The 21,385-nt window shown below is 46.8% G+C and overlaps 1 protein-coding gene and 1 long non-coding RNA gene across 6 annotated transcripts in view; one reads left to right on the top strand and one right to left on the bottom strand.

The window, feature by feature from the left end:
- LOC106007677 (uncharacterized) overlaps positions 1 to 11,811 on the bottom strand; it is a 57,559-nt gene extending 45,748 nt beyond the window's left edge. For all 4 annotated transcript variants that reach the window (XR_015452476.1, XR_015452477.1, XR_015452478.1 and 1 more), the window contains exon 1: positions 11,369 to 11,811. This is a non-coding gene — a long non-coding RNA (uncharacterized LOC106007677). The remainder of the gene's footprint in view (positions 1 to 11,368) is intronic.
- The window catches only part of Dnajc11 (DnaJ heat shock protein family (Hsp40) member C11), a 49,093-nt gene continuing 38,617 nt past the window's right edge, over positions 10,910 to 21,385 (top strand). For both annotated transcript variants that reach the window (XM_087214421.1, XM_004863702.4), the window contains exon 1: positions 10,910 to 11,086. In XM_087214421.1, coding sequence (XP_087070547.1) covers positions 11,015 to 11,086 — 72 coding nt within the window. In that variant the 5' untranslated portion in view covers positions 10,910 to 11,014. The remainder of the gene's footprint in view (positions 11,087 to 21,385) is intronic.

The following is a 21,385-nucleotide window of genomic DNA, read 5'->3' as shown; positions in this document are numbered from 1 at the left end:
TGTACCCTCCGAAGATCCCAGGGAATTTTAAAATAAAGCTGCTTTTATCACATGGATATCCAAAAGTCTCCTGAAATATCAACATACAAATTAATCTACAAGAGAATGAATGAATGAATGAGTAAATAAATAAATAAATGGGCAGTAATTAAAATAAAAACTGGGGCCCAGCCTGATGGCTATGCCCATAGCCCTGGCACTCAGGAGGGTGAGGCAGGAGATTGCCTTGAGTTCAAGGCCAGCCTGGGCTACATAGTGAGACCCTGCCTCAAAAAAAAAAAAAAAAAAAAAAAGGAAAGAAAAGAAAAACCAGAATCTAGATCCTGGCTTCTTGATCTCCCTAGCTTGATGAGCAAGGACTTAACTTCTCTAAACCCAGTGTGCTTAACTGTAAAACAATGCTGTTCATAATGGTGCAGAGAACTGACTTGGTTAAATGAGATAACTGGTCAGGTAACACAGTGGCCGGCACAAAGTAAAAAAAAAAAAATTTTAGGCGGTGATACTGGGGACTCAACTCAGGGCCTTCACACTGAGCTACATCTCCAGCCCATTTTTTCCAGGAATAATAGATTTTTAATTTTTATTTTTATTAGTCCATGTTTGCAGTAAATAATGATTACTTTCACTGTGGAGAGTTTGTTCATGTACATAACACATCTTAATTCTTTTTACTTACTTTTTTATTTTTTATTTTGAGACAGGGTCTGGCAAAGCCACTAAGTTGCCTAGGCGAAGCGCGAATTTTTTGATCTTCCTGCCTCTGCCTCCCAGAATGCTAGGATCACAGGTGTGCACCGTCACACCCAGCTACATAGAAAACATTCTTCAGGTCCAGCTAAATAGTTTTCAATTGTTTTATTCGAGAAGCAAGTGGGCATTGAGATCTTTGAGGTTCACGGACCCTTTGTCCTCGTGTGGATCTCCAGCAGGTGTGACCCCCACCACCACCAGGGTCAGCAATATCTGCAGATGCTACACAGTGCCGGTGTGCCAGGCGGGGATGGCACTACACAGGCAAAGCTGCGCTTCCTGGAAGCCGAGCACATCCGGAAGCCACAAGTGCTGGGTGGCAGATGTGGCCGCCAGCAGTGGCCCGAACTTCCCTCCCTGGCCAGTGGCGTTTCCACCTCCAGCGTGGCTCCCTGGGTAGTGGTAAGAAGGAAAATAAGGGCTCTGGATTCAAGAGCTCCCACATCGAGAAGTCAAAGCTCCAAACATGTTTTTTAATTTTCATGCTGATGAAATATATACAATATGGACCCTACTTGGGACCAGCGGTGCAGCTCAGTGGCAGACCCCGCACCTTAGCATGGAGAAAGCCTTGGGTTCCTCTCCAGGACCCAGGGAAAATTACCTTTTTTATTTTTTGAGACAGGGTCTCTTGTGTTGGTCTTGAACTTCCAGGCTCAAGGATCCTCCTGCCTCAGCCTTCCCAGTAGCTGAGACTACAGGTATCACTGCCTTCTAGAACTTTCTCATCTTGCAAACTGAAACTCTGCACCCATTAAATAACAATGCCATTGCCCTCTCCCCTCAAGGACTCCTAAGATTTTTGTAAGATAAAATGCTGGTGTGAAAACTAATTAGGATCGGCCAGCCACACCATCCCAGCACTCAGGAGGCTGAGGCAGGAGGCGCACCATGAGTTCAAGACCAGTCTGGGCTATAACAAGTTCCAGGCCAGCCTGAATTACATGAGGAGACCCTGTCTTACAAAAAAAAGAGGGCTGGGAATTAGCTCCGTGGTGCCACCGCCTGCCTTGCAATCAGAAGGTCCCGAGTTCGATCCCCAGTACCAAAAAAAATTAAAAGTTAGAAGAAAACACAACCAAAAGTGTTTCTTTTACCCTAGCATTTAGTTTTTTTGTTTTTTTGTTTTGGTACTGGAGATTGAACGCGGGACCTTGCGCTCACAAGGCAGATGGCAAAACAACTGAGCTAAATACCCAGCCCCCTCAACATTTAGTTTTAAAGGACGCATCTCTTCAAACCTGACCTTACTCTTGAGGTCAAGTCAGGTTCCCATGCAACCATCCCCAGCCACAAAGCTGGCTTTGCTATCACCTCCCAGGCTTCCCACTAGGTAGGGAAGGGAGGCAGGCAGTGCTCAGGTCAGGACGCCTGCATCTCTCCAGACTGATACATTGAAATCCCACCCCAACATCCAGCAATAGGAAGTGGAGCTTTGGGGGAGTAAAAGGCTTGTGAGGGTTGAGTCCTCATGAATGGGATTAGTGTTCTTATCAAGGGGACCCCAGAGATGCCCCTACCCTTTCCACCAGTGAGAATACAACAAGAAGGCAGAGGATGAATGGAGAAGTGGCCCTCACCAGACATGGAGTCAGCTGTCTCTTCCATCTCAGAATTCATTTGGCATCAATTTGAACAAGAAACACCTAGCTGATTGGTTCATCACAGTTCTGGGTGTGTTTGGATGACGGACTTACAGATGACAATGGAAGACCCACCCTGGGGGTCGGGTGGTACCAACCAATAGGCTTGAAGCCTGCATGAAATAAAAGGGTAAGAAGGAGGAAGTCTGCCCTTTTGCTCCCTTGGAGGAGCTCCAGTCCTTGCCAACACCTTTGGGCATCCATCTCCAGCCTTCCAGCACAGCCTACAGCACAATGAGCTGCAGGCCTTCGACTTTCAAAGTTGATCTTCTGGATCTCCAGTGCATAGATGGCCCTTTTGCATTCCTCTACCCCTGACTCTGCAGGTGACCACTGTAAACCTATTATCTTTATAGTAAATCTGTTCCTCTAGTGAACCCTAACCACCTAGTTCAATAGTACTTTATTGTAGCAGCCTGAACAGACTGAGACAGAGATCTGGCCACACTGCAGAGTCATCTGCTTCCTGAGACCCAGAGAGGCCCTGCCCCCATCCAGGAGGGCTTCGGGCTTTCCTGTGCAGTTTCAGCTCCTGGGAGTCCTTGGTACTCAAATCCAAACTCCAAATTCCAAACTCCATCAATGGAGGAAAGCATTTACCAGCTTCTCCTCTGCCATCATCTTTTGTTTCCAGCCCTCTTCTCTTCCCAGTTTTAGCACAAATTAAACATACGAATGTCCTTGGAGCATTTATTGAATGCCAGGCACACAATGCTGTTGGAAACACAAACACAAAACATTTCAAGCATTTGCTTCAAGGTGCTTACAGTCTATTAGAGGAAATAAATCTCTAAATGATGGAAATTTGTAAATGGAATGTGAGTGCTACAAATTGGCCAAGTGGCATAACATTGTGTTAAATTCTAAACTGGGCTCTTTTAGCCCAGTTCTGGAATTTCACCATACAAAAGAATTTATCTTTATTATTCCTGATGAAACACATGCAAAATCTGATCTTGCACCCCTGAGAAATCCCAGAAAAATAATAATAAGTGGAGCTAAGCAGGTATAAATGCAAATGGACAAAATGGATGGGAGAAGAGATGACGTCAGACAAAAGATGTCAACAAAACTTTGGAAGATATAAAATAGAGGTGCTGGGCCACTTGGAGAGGGAACTGGTTAGCACTGCGGGACCCCAGAGGGGTTTGTGAATCAGGCCAGCAGGGGTGTTCACAGTTTATGTAAAGAATAGTGGCCTCGGGCCGGGGATTTAGCTCAGTGGTTTTGCCGCCTGCTGCACGTGCACAAGAACCTGAGCTCGATCCCCGGTACCAAAAAACCACAAAGAATAGTGGCCTGGTGTGGTGGCACGCCTGTGATCTCAGAAGGATTGCCATAAATCTGAGGCCAGCCTGGGCTACACAGTGAGTTCAAGGCCAGCCTGAACCACATAGCGAGATGCTGGCTCCAAAAACAACACAAAATGAAAACAAAGAATAGTGAAGAATCCCAGCTCTCCTTCCCCAGTCTGCTCTGTCAAACAACTATACCACCAACCCTACAGGAGGTTCATTAACCGGGAGGCTCAGCAAGAAGGCTTTGGAATCTAGATATCAGAGCTGCACTAGACACCAGATGCTGCAGCAAAAATGGGGATTTTGTGAACACCTGGGTACTGAGGTGTATTCTACCAAAGCTCCTGACATGCAGGGCTTTTACCTGCCTCTAGCAAGAGAAAGGACTCCTCCTCTCTGGGGAAAAGAACAATCCACATAAGAGGAAAAAACTACAGATCTAACATATGCTGGGCCCTATGTGATGACCCCCCAGGATGCTTATCAGAGGGCATCTTCCTACGCGCACATGGAGCTCACATGAAGAGAGAGCCAAGGGTCACCACAGCCTTGGGGGAATTCGCTACACACAGAAAAAGGCCAAAATAAGTGGAGGAAAGGGAACTAGATTCTTTTTAGAAATAGAAACGTGAAGGAGTAGAATACAACTTAAATATGTCCTCTGAGATATGACAAAACATATTACATGTAAGAAATTCTTCTAAAGAAAATAATCATAATGAGAAGAAGTTCTGGGAAATTTTAAAACATAGTTATAGACATTTTTGGAAATCAATAAAAGGATTGAGAGATATAACTGATGTGTCTAGGCCAGGCATAGTGGTACATGCCTGTAATTCCAGCACTTGGGAGACTGAAGTACGGGGCCTACCATGAGTTCAGGGTCAGCCTGAGCTACATAGTGAGTGCAAGGCTAGCCTGAACTACAAAGCAGGACCCTATCTCAAAAAATTTGGTATGTCTAACAAAAGACTAAAAAGGACACAAAAAAGACACAAGAAGAAAAATTTTAAAAAACAACATAAGTGATCCAGAAGTTCCAACATCACAATAAACAGACTGTGAGAAACAAATATGTTTTTCCAGAAGTAATGGGCTCACTTTGACAGCACACATACAGAAGTAAAGAACATAAGTTTTCTGGCTTAAAGAATCTATTGAATCCAGGCAAGGTGGTGAATGCCTATAATCCCAGCTCTCTGGGAGGACGAGGCAGGACAATCATGAGTGTGAATCCAGCCTGGGCAACTTAGCAAGACCCTGTCTCAAAATAAAAAATTTAAAAAAGGGCTAGGGATGTAGCTCAGTGTATCCTGGCTCCAATCCCCAGTACTACAAAAAAAGAAAAAAATCCACTGAGTGCACAGCACAGTAAATTTTAAAACATCCACACAAAACATATAACATGACATTTCTTAACACCAGGAATAACAATTTTTCCAAATAAAAAAGAAATAAGCAAGACACATACCAAACCTCAAGAATTAGAATAGAATCGGCCTTGTTGTTAACAATACTGAGAAATTGAAGTTGGTGTAACAATGCCTTCAATATTTGCAGCAAACATTTTTACAATGTAGACTTTTATACCCAGCCAAACTATCTACCTGTCTACCCTCTCTAACAAATATAAAGAATGTCCAAGCTCTAAAAAAGTGTGGGAAGGGCCCGGGATTTAGCTCAGTGGTTCCACCTGCCTCTCAAGCACAAGGTCCCAAATTCAATCCCTGCTACAAACAAAACAAAACAAAGGCCTAACCTTATCAAAAAATGTGGGAAGATTTGCTCTATCAAAACAATAGAATAAAAAAAAAAGAAAACAAGGCATCCAGGAAATGAGGGTGCCAATACTGGAGAGAAGACCTGGATCATCTCATGGCGATGGTGTTAGGAAGATGCATGATTGAAGCAAGGTGTAGGATTCTATACATAAAACTCTGGGAAAACCAAACTAATTTAGAATGATAAGCCAGGCATGGTGGCACATGCCTGTAATCTCAGCACTCGGGAGGCTGAGGCAGGAGGATTGCCATGAGTTTGAGGCCAGCCTGGGCTACATGGCTAGTTTAAGACTAGCCTGAATTACATAATAAGACCCTGTCTCAAAAAAAAAAAAAAAATAGAGGGCCGGGGATTTAGCTCAGTGGTTTCGCTGCCTGCTGCGCAAGCGCAAGGACCCAAGTTTGATCCCCGGTACCAAAAAAAAATGTAGCTAAAGTGGATAAGGACGCAGCAGAATGCTTTTGTTGACAGAAATTATCATAAATGTTTCGAATCAATTCAGGCCATGCAGGCAGCCCCAAAATAGACACTCAGGAAAAGGACTTCTAAAAGTGCTTCAGAAAGCAGCAAGAACCATGGGATAAGTATGTTCCCAGCTGGCTGAGGGAGTATTTTGAGGGGAATTCATGCAATGGGCCCTTCAGTATTTTTTAATTTTCATTTAAACATTCACTGTATGTGTTCCGCACGTCTCATAGCTTCTCTAACATCCCCTCCTTCCACTCCCCACCTTCACCAGCTGCATGATCACAGGCTCTCTCCCTCAAGCACAACAAACTCCTGCCTTAGTCACAGCCCTTGCACTGGAAATGTGTTCCTTCAGGTGCAGCCAAGCTTCATCCTTCCCATCATTCAGTGCAAAATCACCTCTCCAGATAGACCTTCCCTGACCCAACCAATACAGAATAACCTCCCTCCATGTGAGACATGCCACCATACATCGCCATGTTGTCTTTCACTTTTCACTGGAAATTACCTCGTACATTAACTTATTTATTGTGTATACACACACACACACACACACACACACACACACACACACACATTAGAGGGTTGACTCTACAAGCACTGAAGCCACTTCCCCCGTGAGAATTGCTGAAACTCCAAGCCCCATTCTTGGACTCTGTCTTAAAACTTAAAGAGAAGTGGAAGAGACACTTTGGAGGAACATACAAGATGTTAAGAAGAAGGGAACATAAGAGGACTGCCAAGCAACCCTGGGCCAGTGGAAGTCAGACGACATGAACTTGAACTTTGTGTCCACCAAATGTCCAAGAAGGCACAGTGGAAAGCGATCCAACTGCATCATCCAAGGAAATTGATGGATCGGGATGGTTAATATAGAGGGACCAAGGATTCAGAGTCACAAACAGTGGAAAAACCAGTCCCGGGGCAGGAAGGAAGGAAGGAAGGAGGGAAGGAATTATGGATGGGTGGGTGGATGTAAGGAGGGGTAGATGAATGGGAGGATTGGTGGATGGACGGATGGACGGATGGACGGAACGATGAATGCATAAATGGATGGGTGAATAGATCGTGTTGTAGGTACAATGCTGAGTTTCAAGGCAAAAAGCTCTGACCTGGAGATTCCGGGATTAAACGCTTCAGAGGGTGACTCCCAGAAGCTCCTAGTGCACCTGCCCTGCTGCCAGTCTCCGCTGCCACCCGAGGCTGCCCTAGGGGAAGGCACTCAGCCCCACCCAGCCTCATGGGTGGCTTCGCAGCAGAGGAAAAGCCCTGGCTCCCCGTGACCCTGCCTAATTAGCACCTTGGCTAACAATGTCAGTGACAAGTCACTAAAGGCGGAGGGAGTAGATAACATCAAGAAAATTTAATTCTTGAGTGCTGTGAATTCTTGCTTCTCTCCTCTAGCTAAGGGGGGCCCTATCTCTGTTAGCAGGGTTATCAGCACTCAGGAGGGAAAGGAGGAACTGCTGTGAATGGCAAGCAAGCTTTAAATCCCAGCTGGACTTGGTGACAAAGGAATAATAACATGACCAGAGGTAAAGTTTCCTCCTGCATTACAAAGAAGCTGTGCGGATTCGGCCTACTGGGAGAAGGGGTGGGGCAGCTGCCCCCTCTTTTTTAGGACTCTTAAGAAAAGAGGGCAGACTAGGAGGCCCTCCAGCTGAGCTTGCAAACAAAACTAGAGAATGCCCAGTGTGCTAGTCAGCTGTTACTGTAACAAACACCCAAGTAAAGTGACCTTTAAAGAGGAAAGGTTTGCCAGGTGTGGGTGGCCACACCTGTGATCCCAGCACTCGGGAGGCTGAGGCAGGAGGATTGCCACAAGTTTGAGGCCAGCCTGGGCTACACAGTGAGTTCAAGGTCAGCCCAAACTACATAGCAAGACCGGGTCTCAAAAGAAAAAGTAAAATGAGGAGGACAGGTTTGTTTTGGCTCGCAGCTTTGGAGGGTTTGCCTATGACTTGTTGACCCTCTTGCTTTGGGCCTATGGCTGAGGAAGCCTGAGAGAGACCTTCAAAGCCCCAAGAGCTCCGGGCAGGACACATCTCTTCACTTTTGCGTCACCTCCTATGGCACCAGGCCACCGAGCTTCCAGGGACATTCTTAACCCAGACCCTGGCACCCTGTTACATCTGGATCACCCAAACAACATTTCATTAAGTGTATGCCTTCCTGTCTCTCGAGTGTACATACACTAAAAAGTTATTCATTCTTTTTTTTTTTTTTAAGTTATTCATTCTTTACGTGAGATTCAAAATTAACTGGCCATGCTGTGTGGCTCCAGCGATTCTTTTTTTTTTTGTATTGGGGATCAAACTCGGGACCTTGTGCTTGTGAGGCAGGAGTGGTGCCACTGAGCTGAATCCGCGGCCCTGCTCCAGCCATTCTGTCTCCAGTACATGCTAGAGGTAAGGGCCAGGGAACTGGATTGAGCCATTAAATGGAGGAAACCTCCCCAGTGACTACACAGAATGGCTGCACAGGGACCCAAAATGTTTTAGAGTCATTTTGAGTATGAGTAATAGTGGAGATAAATGTCCTTATATTTACATTTAAAGATTAGAGAACTTAAAAGCCAAATGTGGTGGTGCACACCTGTGATCCCAGCACTTGGGAGGCTGAGGCAGGAGGATCACAGCAAGTTCGAGGCCAGCCTGGGCTACATAACAAGACCCTGCCTCAAAAACCACAAAAGAAAAAAAAAAAAGATGAAAGAATTTAAAAGCCAGGCACAATGGTACACATACTCTGAGGCAGAGAATCATGCTGAGTTCAAGCCCGGCCTGGGTTACACAGCAAGACCCTGTCTCAAAAATTTTTTTAAAAGGAGCTGAGGATGTAGCTCAGCAATGCAGCGCCTGCTTGGCAAAGGCGACACCCTAAGTTCAACTGCTGCTACCAAAAATTAATAAATAAATAAATTTTACAAATTTTTTTAAAAGATAAGAGAATCCCACATCATTTTCAGTATATGCACATATATAAGCCAGATGTATGTGCATGTACATAAACCCATACACACATATAAATATAGTAACACAGTAACATAGATGCATTATATAAATACACTATTTTCACAGCTAAGTTACAAATTTGTAGCTCTATCCAACAAAAGAAAACATAGTGGCAAGGCCCTGAGCTCAGGTGGCTGTGGTTTTGGCAGAGGCTCGGCTTGAGTAGTGTGTTGATCAGTTTTTAGCTTATAAATCTGTACCGGCCCTGGCTTCTATCATTTTGCCCATCGCAGACCAGGGTTTTTGGAAGGGAGCCAGGAGAGAGCCAACCTCTGAAGTAATCACATTGCTCGGGCCTGCTCTGCGTGGAGGTGAGTATTCCATTTATCACAGCCACTGTCCAAGGAGCCATAACACAAAACGTCGTGGGCCCAAGAGAAGACAGACACAGAGCATCCCTGAGTCTCAGTTGATTTGTGCAAGTGGTGCTAAAAACCAGGTCATTCTCAATCACAGAATACCTGGGCGTCGTGAAACATATGCTGTGTTCCGTTTGCAGAACTTCTAGAGGCTGTGTTTTCCTAAGAAGGGAAAGCTTGGCAAGAACACCTCTACCCAAGTGAGTATTAAACCCCAATTAATGGCTACAAACCTGGGGGAAAGGAACAGCTCAAATATGAAATTCTCAAAGACTAGCAGGTGCCATAGCCCCCATCACTGCTCTGCAAAGAAGGAAAACAAAAAGCCTGTAAAAATCTCTGGAGAAGCTGACAGGCCCAAGACACTCGGGCGCTGCTGCAGGGAAGCTTCACACAGCTAAAGAAACAGTGCTCCATGCTCAGCCGGCCTGACAGCCTGTTGCAGACAGACTCTTGCTCTCGAACAACCAGGCAACGCACACCTAGGTGTCTCCTGCCATCAGATCCTAAGAGGCCGGACAAGTTGGAAGGGTCGATACAGCGGCCCAGATGGTGCACATCTGACCAAAAATTAGAAAGAGAAAGAAATCAACTTCTCCAATCTGCAGACAGGTGGCAGGGGTGTCCCCAGAGGCCGGCTTCTGAAGGGCAACCAGGATGGCTCCCATCTGACGGTTAGTTAAGAAGCAACTAAGGTTCCCGAGAAAGAATAAAGAATCGGCACAGGTCAGCAGGAGCGAACAGGTGACAGGAACCTGAGCGGCTGCCCACTTCTTTTGATAATGGCACCATTTCGAAGACATTTAAATTATTTATTGTAACCAAGACGTCTTTAATAATGCACCAAACAGCAGGCACCAGGTTGAAATCAATTAGACTCCCTTGCTAAATTATAAGGGAGAATTTACAGCAGAATGGCTCTAGGGTAGGAACCTGGAGGTGCACACGCATGCCACGGACAATTATATGAGGAGGCAAACCGGCAGAAAAGACAACCAGGTGCTCCTAAATAGCAGACAGTGATTTTTTTTTCCTTTGGTGTTTTTTTCTTTTTTTGGTACCGGGGATCAAACTCAGGTCCTTGCGCTTGCGCAGCAAGCGGCGAAACCACTGAGCTAAATCCTCGGCCCCCTTTGGTGAAACAGTGTCTCGCTATTACTTCAGGCTGGCCTCAAACGCATGGCGATCCTCCTGCCTCAGCCTCCCAAGTGCTGAGATTACAGGCGTGCGCCACCATGGCGGGAGATTTTTTTTAAATTAAAATGCGAGATCCCATTTTCTGGCAGACAGGCTTCTCTGGGTGGCCAAAATTAAAGACACAAGTCTCATCTGGGAGGCAAACAAAGGTCAGCAAGTGGGTCAGGAAGCCTCTGCGAGGATGGGATCTGGGACCCGGGTCGCGGATCTCTGGGCTCCGGGGTACACGGTGCCCTCTTCCCAGGTTTGGGGACAACAGTGGTGCCCCAGAGGGGCCCGTCACCGCAGGATCCCGAGGGACACAACCTCGCGGATTGGACGTTAAAGTTTTTCTTCCGCGCCCAGCCCTGGCCGCGCGGGGGCGCAGTGCGCAGGCGCGCTCCGCTCCGGGCCGCTAGGGGCCACTGTGGTGCGGCAAGGGCCCGCGCTGTCCCGGCCTCCGAGCGCCCGGCCCTCTTGAGCACGGCCTCGCCGGTGTGGCGGGGTGAAAGGTTGCGAAGATGGCGACGGCCTTGAGCGAGGAGGAGCTGGACAATGAAGACTATTACTCGTTGTTGAACGTGGGCAGGGAGGTGAGGCCTGCCGCGGGGCTCGGCGGTGCAGAGGCCGGGCCGGGGCGTCCGGGAGGGCGGCGCTCGAGTTACCGCTCCGCCCCCGGCCCGCTCAGTCGCGGCCCGGGGCGGAGGCCGCGTGACCCCGCCGACGTGCGCGCCCGCCACCCCGAGCTGTCCCCACCGCGCAGCCCGGCCCTCCGAGCGCCGGTGCTCTGCGCCCCCGTAGGGCGAAGGCCGCGCCCTCTGAGGGGCCCGAGGGCTCACGGCCCCGGGTCCTGGCCCCGCCCGCGCCCCGCGTACCTGCTTTGGCCCAGGCCAGGCTGTGTCACCACCCCGAGCCGGGGGGACGGAAAACTGAGCCTCGGACACCAAGGTCAAGGCCACCGGGAGCCTCCCGCGGCTCTGTCTGGTCCCCGAGAGTCTCGTGGAGTCGTCCCGCCTCTGGAGCGAGTCCAGCCTCCGAGGCGAGCGTCTCCTGCCCGCCTTCATTTTCCGGAGCCGCTGTGCAGAAATCGAAGGCAGATCCTCCCGAGACTCATTGGGAGACTGCAGATTAGCAAAGAACCCTAGGCCAGGAGAGAAGGGTGCCCTCCTGACAGCTGCGGCGTTCGAGCCAAGTGCTTTTACCCAGTCTCCCCCAGAATAAAAAAATAACGCGAAAGAGTCTGGCTGGCGCACACACGTTTGCGGTGCGTTTCCTCGCTGACTAGCCTGCGTCTGAGATCTGTCCTGAAGGGCGAAAAGGCTTCCAAGGTCAGGTCATAGTGCGCATCAGCGCCGAACTGCAGGCCTGGACTTTCAGCCCTGCCAGAGAATCCCTAATTCCACCTCTCAGGTTGTCTGGTGATCCAAACTAGCCAAGTTTGGCCGTCTTAAGAAATTGGCTCTGTGTGCGTGGTCAGTTGGTCTGTGTGGTGTTTTAATAACTTTTTTGTTGTTGTTTTTTGAGTGCTTGCTTTGGTGCCACCTTGCTGATCGGACACTTCTTGTTACGTTAACTCTTTGAATTCTCACAGCATCCCTTATTTTGACAGTCCTTGTTTTATAATTGAGGAATCTGAGGAGTCATAGGAAGACTGAGCAACTCCGAAATCACACCACTAGAAGGGCAGGAGTTGCGATTCCACCCTGGGCAGACCGGCTCAGGAGCTTCAGCTCTTGACCTCTGCAGTGCTGTGGCCTCAGTTTACCAGACCTGAGACTGCAGAGCTGCTAGTTCTGGCCCTGTGTCCTTGAGCACCCCACATAAGTGACCCTTAAGTGTGTTACCCACTGTTCACTATGGAAGAGTCTTCGCCAATTCAAGTCTTGTTAAGCTGTCGCGAGGCACCCGGGGGTTCTTGTTCTCAATGTATTGATGCTAAGGCTTTGAGTAAATCGCTTCTTTGGACTTCAGGCTCTCTCTCTTTGAATGAGCCTCTGCCTAGTTATTTACAGGTTTTTTTGTTTGTTTCTCTCCCTCTCCTAGTTTTTGGAAGCAAAGTGGTAAATGAAGCCATTCTTTTCTGCAGTCATCCTCTCTTGCCACTCATTCATAGCTGGACTGGGTCATCAGTAATTGAGCAGCCATTTACCTGCTTTCCAGGCTTACTGACCCATATCCGCTGAAACTGCTGGAGTGTTAGGGTCTATCCTTATTGAACCAATAGATGGGAGGCAAAGAAACACTTCTTTTAATTTTTTTCCTCCCAGTGAGTGCAGGCACTTCCCATATTTGTAGTAGGAGGAGATGAAATCTTTGTGAAACAAGTCCCTGTGCTGCCTTTGTGGCCAGACTCAGTGCTAAATGCCAGCTTCAGGCATGGGGTGCTGATTTTCTGTCTCAGGGTTCCACTGCAAGAGAAACTCTGAAGATGATAGTGATACTTGCTAGGTGTCCCCCCTATGAAACTTGAACTCAAAACAGCATGATTTAGTTAGTGAAAAGAAGTCATCTGAATCCCTACATGTAATGACTTTTTAAAAAATTAATTTTATTGGTACATTTTAGGTATACGATATAATGACATTCATCATTGGAAATTTTCGGCTTTACATAATCTCTCCTAGTTCTTATGTTTTCCCCCTTCCCCTGCCCTCCCTGTCTACAAAGACTTTGTTTCCAGTTTTTCATTTTCTCATATTAATTCCATTCTCTTCTTTCCTTTCCCCTACCCCTGCCACTTCCCCTTCCCCTGTGCCCCTTTTCTTCCTATTTCACATTATCTCTTATACCTTTTAGTCCTTATTTACACTTTCAGTTTCTCACACTAGAGAAACTATTCGGTATTTACACATGTGGATCCTATTTATTTCACTTAAGAGTATCGCCTCAATATGCATCCATTTAGCTATAAATGTCTCTAATTTCTCAGTTTTTATGGCTGAGTAGTACTCCATTTTATTTTTTTTTAAACCCACATTTTCTTTATCCAGTCTCCAGTTGACGGGCAGTTGGGCTGCTTCCAAGTTTTAGCTACTACAAATTGTGCCGCTATAAACATGGGTGCACATGTATCACTGTGGTATGATTCTTTTAATTCTTTGGGAAAGATACCCAGCAGGGGAATAGCTGGGTCAAATGGGACTTCCAGTCCTAGTTCTTTGAAGTATCTCCATACTGATTTCCACAGTGTGTAATGACTTGTTTGTGTTTTTGCTGTCAGTCCTAGGGCATGATGTTGTTTGAGTGTAGCCATAGAGGAAGCAAGGTCCACTTCTCTTCAGAAAGCTCAGTGTGCTGTAGAGTTTAGAGACTTTCCCGGAAATCTCAAATGAAACCAGCCCAAGAAAAAAAATAGGGGATTCTGTTTAAAAATTATAAAGATAACAGCTATACATTTGCTCAAATACAAAAATTTCAAAAGTCGCCTTTTAAGGATCTCCCTAGGTTTTTTTTATTGGTTTGTTTTGTTTTGTTGAGGTAAGGTCTTGCTTTGTAGTTCAGACTGGCTTTGAACTCACTATGAAGCCTAGACTGGCCTCTAACTCCCTGTGATCCTCCTGCCTCAGCCTCCTGGGTGCTGGGATTACAGGCATGTGCCACCACACCTGGCCTTCCCAGGTTTTAAACTTTACAATATCATCTTAAATTTGTATTCCTGAGAGTGAAGGAGGCAGCTAGACAGTACCACCAAATTCTGCTACAAGTGAGACTCGTGATCTTTAATGAGTCCCTTTCTCTGTGTTCTACATTTCCAGCTTACAGAGTAGAACCCTCATCTGCCGCCCTCACCTGGCAGGGGAGTCGTTTGTCATTCACGGGGCAAGCCAAAACCAGTTGGCTTTCTGGTTCAGTGTTGTTAGATTTACGATCAGGGCCCTAAAATTTTTACCTGGGGGTTGGGAGGGGGCCGGTACTGAGGATTTAACCCAAGGCCTTTGCACTGAGCTACAACCCCAACCCTTTTTATTTTTTTATTTTGAGACAGGGACTCACTAAATTGCCCAAGCAGGACTGAATTTGTGGTCCTCTTGTCTCAGCCTCCTAGACTGCTGGGATTACAGGCATGAGCCACCACACCTGTTTTTATCTGAGACATCTAGGATGATTTCCCAAAATTTATTTGGAGAAAGGATTCATTTATGGTAGATCAGAGTGAAATCTTCTTTTAAGTATTTTTATGGAAATTTTAATTGACACATTTTAAACCTAATTCATTCCTAGATAATTGAGTCTGATTCCTTTCTCAATATATTGCCTTTGAAAGAATTCAATTTTTTTTTTTTTGGTACCAGGGATTGCACTCGGTCCTTGTGCTTGTGTAGCAGGCGGCAAAACCACTGAGCTAAATCCCCAGCCCAAGAATTTAATTTTTATAGCACATCATTGAGTCATGTTTTTAAATCTCTGATCCCAATCAGTTTAGCCTTGAGAAACCAACCTCCTTTCCACATTTTAAATACTTCCTAAAAAATACACAGCTGTTAAGTTAAAAAAAAGTTTTTCCCAGGAACCCATGTATAGAGGTTAGTGTTCTGTGGTTTTCATCCTTCTAGAATGGCCAGGAAACTGAAAGCACAAAAATGCCTTCTGCCAAAAGCTTTCCCTGAAGCCCTTTGCATTCCTTCCCTCCCTCCGCAGTCTCCTTGTCTGGGTTTCCCTGACAGCAGGTTACACCAGAGTGCGGCGCCTGTGCGAAGAGAGGCCTAGAGGTAGAAGAAGATCAGTGGGTCGCTCTCAGACATGACCTGGGCTCAGAGTCCCCTACAGAGGAGGGGGCAGCAGCCCACAGCTGGGTCAGCTCAGCCACCTGTGGGTGTGGGACTGTAGAAGGTTGTCTGAGCTGCGTGTGCACAGCCCCTGGGGCGTGAGGTGGCTTGCACGTTCAGTTAGTGTCAGTGAGGACACGTTTCGTTTTGTTCAGCGTTTGAACAGTAACCCTCATTAAATGTGTGGACTGGGCGTGTCGAATTAAGCCTGGCTGTCCCCAACCAGAAATGATTCAGGTGGCCACATTCCTCAGGCCAAGAGGCTGAGTACCAAGAATTTTGGCCCATGCTACTCGCCTCTTGGGTGACCTTGAACAAGTCCTTCCAGCGAGCTCTCAGAGCCTCCTTTTATTTATCTGCAAAATGGAGGCAACAGCGCTGCACTGCAGAGATCATTAAGAGGATAGAGGAAGAGCCGGGCATGATGGCACACAGCACTAGAGAGGCTGAGGCAGGAGGATTGCCTCAGTTCAAGGCCAGTCTGGACTACAGGGTAAGACCCTGTCTCAAACAAACAAACCAAATACCTGGAGCAAAACAAGATAGAGGGAGGCAAAGTGTACACCTTACCGCCAAATAGTCCTGGTTCATATCCTATTTTTTCTCTGCTAGGGCTTTGTGCTTCTTTGCTAGTAGTTTAATCCTTTTTGGGTTTTTTGTTTGTTTTGTTTTGTTTTTTGAGGTGGAGTCTTACTGCAGGCTGGGCTCAGCCCTCCTTGAGTGCTGGGATTACAGGTGTGCATGTTCTGGTCCTGTTTTCTTAACACTGAAATGCAGGTAACAGGTAATAATCATGTACTGAGTGCTCGCCGGGATGGATGTGCCCTGTATGGTAAGGATGTATATAAAGTACCTGGCATAAACAGGTATTCAGTTAATATTTATTGTTATTTCTTGGATTTTGGTGTGAGATTTTGCTTTAAAAGGCATGCGTGCAGGGCCGGGGGTTTAGTTCAGTGGTTCTGGCGCCTGCCTCACAAGTGCAAGGTCCCAAGTTCAACCCCCAGTACCCCCCCCCGCAAAAAAGCTTATCTAAAAAAGCATGCATCTACATATGAAGCCTTAATACCCCTCATCTTGGGTAAATTTGCTATTCTCTCTCATAGTGCTAAGGAAATGTGTACCAGGATGGCGATGGGCTCGGTGATAGAGCACTTGACTGGCACACACAGGCCCCGGGGTTCCGTCTCAAGTACTACAAAAGAAAAGATCATCGTGCCAAAATTTATACTAAGCATTAGTTATAATTCCCAAAGTATTCTTTGCTCTTTTTTTCAAAATCCTGAGTCTATTCTCTTTTAGGGACAGTTATCTTTTTTAGCCAGGCATGATACCACATGCTGTAATCCCAACACTCAATAGGCTGAGGCAGGAGAATCCTCTTGAGTTCATGGCCAACTTGGGCTATGTAGAAGACCTTGTCTCAAAAAAAAAAAAAAAAAAAAAAGACAGTTATCTTTCTGAACTACGCTTCCTGTGGAGAGAAATTGGGAACTGGGGCCTTTCCTGGAAGCTGGGGCTAAGCCTGGCAGTAGGAATAACCAAGATAGTGTCTGGGTTAAAGATGGGGGGGGGACCCACAGGTATGGTTGTGAGCTGTCTGAGCTGTTGGTGTGAAAGGGCCAGGCAGGAGGCAGGAGGCTAGGAGCATGGGGCTTGAGAGTGAACAGGAGGAAGAGTCCGTGAGGCTCTTGCCTGTGGATGAGGGGAGAGCCAGGGAGATGTCCAGCCAGTTCCAGGGTCACCTCAGTGTGGTCAGCAAATAACAAGGTTAGATGTAAATGTGCATTCCTTCAATGAGCTGTGAGCCAGTTATTACCTTCCCGCTTTGGGCATTTGAAACAGTTGCCTCTTGAAATTTTTGTGCTCTGCTTTTATATTAGTGACCAGAACACCACTTTTTTGCTTCCTTAAAGAGAATTCAATTGAAAATGTTTGTTTGCCATGAGTTTAATAATAAAACAATAGAAAGGAAAATATGGGACTCAGGCAGGGTGTTTGTTTGACTATGGAATTTGGGTGTTTACATTTATTAAGCTTTTGTTTTCATTTTACCTTTTCAATTTATACCCTACGTTGTTCAAGAAAGAATTTAAGACAACTAACATGAAAAAATAAAACTGCATGCTTTTTCTTAAGGGCCACACTTCCAAAAAAAACCCAACCATTGGCAATCTTGCTGCCTTATTTAAAGCCACTTATGGGGCACCCACATTAGTCTCCCCCGGAGTCACTCAGGGCTGGGAGTGGAGGCTGCCCCAAAGGACACCCTGGCAGCTGGGCTCCTGTCGGGCTCCGGTCTGTGGGAACCACTCGTGCATGTCGTGGAGTGCCGTGTGAACTCACTGATCTGCAGGAGCCGAGAAGCCCCCCACAGTAAAGTGTCAGCCCCACAGGGATCGACCACAGGAAGTCTGCATGTGCAGAGAGAGCCAAAGGTCAGGCTTTTAAGGGAAAATAAGGCAAATCCCTAATGTGAAGATAGGATCGGAACCAAACTCGAAAGTTCAGCAAGAGATGTAGAGCTCGTTCCAGAGACTTGGCCTTTTTAGTGTTGTGTCTCAAGGGTACCAAATAAATACGTGGACATGGCCAGGAGGAGTAATAAATACCCTTGCACAGCAGTAGGAGAATATTCCCTAAGTCCGTGGCTTGAGCTCTAGTCAGAGATCTGCCTCCCCACCCCTTTATTCTCCAAGCTCTGTTCTCTGTCCCCGGAGATCTGTCTTGAAGGACAGGGTTCTTCTCTGCCTTATGAACCTTAAAGATAATGTGTCTCCTGCCTAATATTATTATTATTGTTATAAAGAATTCTGTCATTACTGGTTGCCTCATCTTTTCTTTAGGATTTCTATTGCCATCTCTGGGCAATATGTTACATGAGTTTGGTTTTCTTATTAACTCTGGGTTAAACAGGAATCAAGGTGAAATAGAATTTACTTAAGTGTCAAAGGTTATTCCTACCTGTAGAAACTCAGAATTGTCTGAGCAGCCTCCTGACTCATGATTTGATCGATTCTCTCCTAAGCACTTGTCTTTCCCAGTTTTCCCGATTGAAGAGCCCGCAAGCGGCCACAGGAGGCCGACTTCCTGTCACGGTAGCGGGAGTGCGTCCGCCTGAGCACTGGCCCCAGCAGAGGCACCACAGTGCTCAGGAGCCCACAAGTGTCTCAGGATGACTCAGGCCAGCACCTTCCTGCTGAGCACTGAGCGCTGAGCATCTGCTGGTGACGGTTGGACATGTCTGCAGGTGGTTAGTGCCTCAGAAGGGTCCCTTCAAAAATGGTGGCTTTGAGGAGCAGGGGCTGGGGTTGGGGGCTGACTTGACCTCCAGTGGGTCGCTTAACCTCTCCAAACCTGTTTAGTGACCAGAGAGTTTTATCATTTTAAGGAGTATACGCTGAGGCCTAAGTGCTTAACAAGTGTGGACATGTGGTTACTGCAGATGCCAGTGTGCTTTTGTTAGTATTGCGAGTGTGGAGCGTGAACCTTAGGAAAGAATGCTATTGACTGCATTATTTGGACAAGTCCTTGTTCTGGTGTACGTATTGTGTATATCTGTTCTCTCTCTGTAGGTTTTCTTTCACTTTCATGAACAAAATTTGTTTAGAGCTGGGCCACACAAATTACTAGCTTTTGGCCAGCTCTCCAGGCATGGATCCATGAGCAAATGAACTTCCTTCTCCATCTTAGACAAGCCGTTTGACCTTTTTCCCCTCAGTGTATTGGTCTGTAAGATGAGGGAATAGTACCAGCCACAAGGTGGTCTGTAGCATCAACTTGTTAATGAGAGGGAATCGTGGAGATTATTTTGTTAGCTGTGAATCTGTACATGTGCATTTGTGACACCTTTGGCAACCCTGAAATTCTCAGCTTTTGAAACATGCCCCCCTTTTATGTTCCCCTTTTTAAAATGCATGTGATTTTCTGTATGCATCTGTTGGTTGTCTTAAATCCTTTTTGAACAAGGCACAGAGTATAAATAAAATAAGTGTTCAAATTTGCTTTCTCTCCAAGCCTGTCTGCCCTCAGCGTCTTCCTAACCCTTTGTCCAGGCGGCCCCAGGATGGTTTTTTCTCCATTTCATGTTCAGGAACTGAGCCCCTTTGAGCGTCCCAGGGATCAGTTCTCTCCACACCAGTCCCTGCATTTCTGTCCAACTTCTAGGTGGCCACTGGTGGCCACAGCTCTAAATTCCTCACCAGTTTCCCTCAGGTCTGTCCTCAGGTCTGTTTTCGTGATTGTGTGTGGTTCAGGGGATTGAATCCTGGGCCTTCACATCCCCTGCTCGTTTTATTTTTATTTTGAGACAGGGTCCCAGTCACTCAAACTGGCATCAAACTCACTATCCTCCTGCCTCAGCCTCCCAAGTAACCAGGGTTACAGGCATATCCCACCATGCCGGGCTCCAACTTTGGTTTTGTCTGTTTTAGTCTAGCTGTATCAAATTCATATTAAGAAACACTACTGGCTATGTTGTTTCTTTTTCCTTCCCCTTTTCCTTTTTAAATTTTTATTTATTTAGTTTTTGTGGTACTAGAGATTGAATCTAGGGCCTTCACACTGAGCTACATCCCCAGCTCCCCACCCCAACCCCACTTTTTTTTTTTTACAGGGGATGGAACTCAGGACCTTGTGCTTGCGAGGCAGGCGCAATGCCACTGAGCTAAAACCTGGCCCAGATCGGGTATATTTTCATAGTTTTTCTTTTGTCAATAAAACAGTGCTGAATTTCTGTAGTAGATACAGGTTAGTCTCGTTTTAAGTTCTGTTCTACTTAAAATGTTCATTCAAAGGTCAGGCAGAACGAATTAGTACAGATTGTGCCATGCTTAGCGTTGTAGAAAGGTTCCAAGTACGTTTTGGGGTCTCTCACTGTTGATAAATCCCTTGATCAAGACCTTATTTCCAGACTCCCAAAGATGTTCCACTTGTAAATGAAAGGGGGAGAGGCTGCTTTGTTTTCTTTTCTACCTTGGGTGTTGCCGACAGCCCCGCTGACATCAGTGAGCTCTGGGATGGAAGGGCGCACACTGGCTGCTGCTCTGCTTTCCCTGTCGTCTGGTAGGACAGCCAGGTGAAAGCGGGCAGGCCGGGCAAAGGGTGAGCTGTTGCTGCGTCTTCTAGCACAATATTCCCAGGCCTGCACCGAGTCTCTGGTTGCCAGACTGAAAACTGAGCTATTTCTTCCGACAATCAGTTCCAGCAGGCCGGTGGCATTAGGGTATGGTAGAGCTGAGAAGCCAGGGATGTGGCTCAGTGGCGCTGCACCTGCCTGGCAAGTGCAAGGTCCTGAGTTCGATCTCTAGTACCAAAAAAAAAAGAATATGGTAGGGCTGTATATGAGAAGGATTTTATTGTGTAAAATGTCAGGCCATAAAGTTGGAGCCTATACAAAGTAAAGTTCTGGGGTTGCTCCTAGTGCCCGGTGAGCACACGGCTTAGTCCCCTTCTCCGAAAAACGCCCTTGCTCAGGCACAGCATCCACGCTGGCTCCGTGTTCATTAGCTCTCAAATCTGCTTTTCCTTCAAGGTGCATGAGCACTAAGTATCATTTTTTTAAAGTGCAGCTTTTTATTAGCTGGTGCAGTTTATTTCAGTCAGATTATTGTGGAACATGTGGACAGTAATGAATCTTCAGTTGTGGCAATTAGGCACACTTTCCCAAATCCACAGTGTAGCTTGTGGAGACTCAGCTACTGAGATTCTTCAGTTTGAAATGAGAAGCTTCAGCAACAAAAGCCTGGTGGCTTCTCTGTTCCTAAAGGGAGCGCGAGCACGCGGTGTGGCTAACCTTTTGCTTCCGAGCTCTCCTTACCTTCAGAGTCTCGAGTTAAATGGTGTGATCCTGGCGGTCACAGGGCTGGACACCACGCCTGGCCCATGGTGGGCTGCACTTCCTGTCCCCGTGTGACCAGGCCTGACCAGGGCATGAGTGGAAGCAGTGTCCGTGGGAGCCGGAGGTGTCCTGTTCTCCCCTCTGCCATGCCGATGCGCAGGGTTCTGAAGGGCAGCTTTCTGTCAGCCTGGGCCAAGGACGTCACCAAGAAGAGCTGACCAGAAGTGGACAGGAAGACAAACCCTTGGAGTTTGGGGGTTTGCCACGAGCTGTCATCCAGTTTGGCT

This window comes from Heterocephalus glaber, unplaced genomic scaffold (genome assembly GCF_053883595.1).
Source record: "Heterocephalus glaber isolate CG9 unplaced genomic scaffold, H.glaber_assembly_v1.0 deba00001447, whole genome shotgun sequence".
Classification (NCBI taxonomy): Eukaryota; Metazoa; Chordata; class Mammalia; order Rodentia; family Bathyergidae; genus Heterocephalus; species Heterocephalus glaber.
The sequence above is the reverse complement of the archived record's forward strand: the minus strand, read 5'-3'. Positions and strand labels throughout refer to the sequence as shown.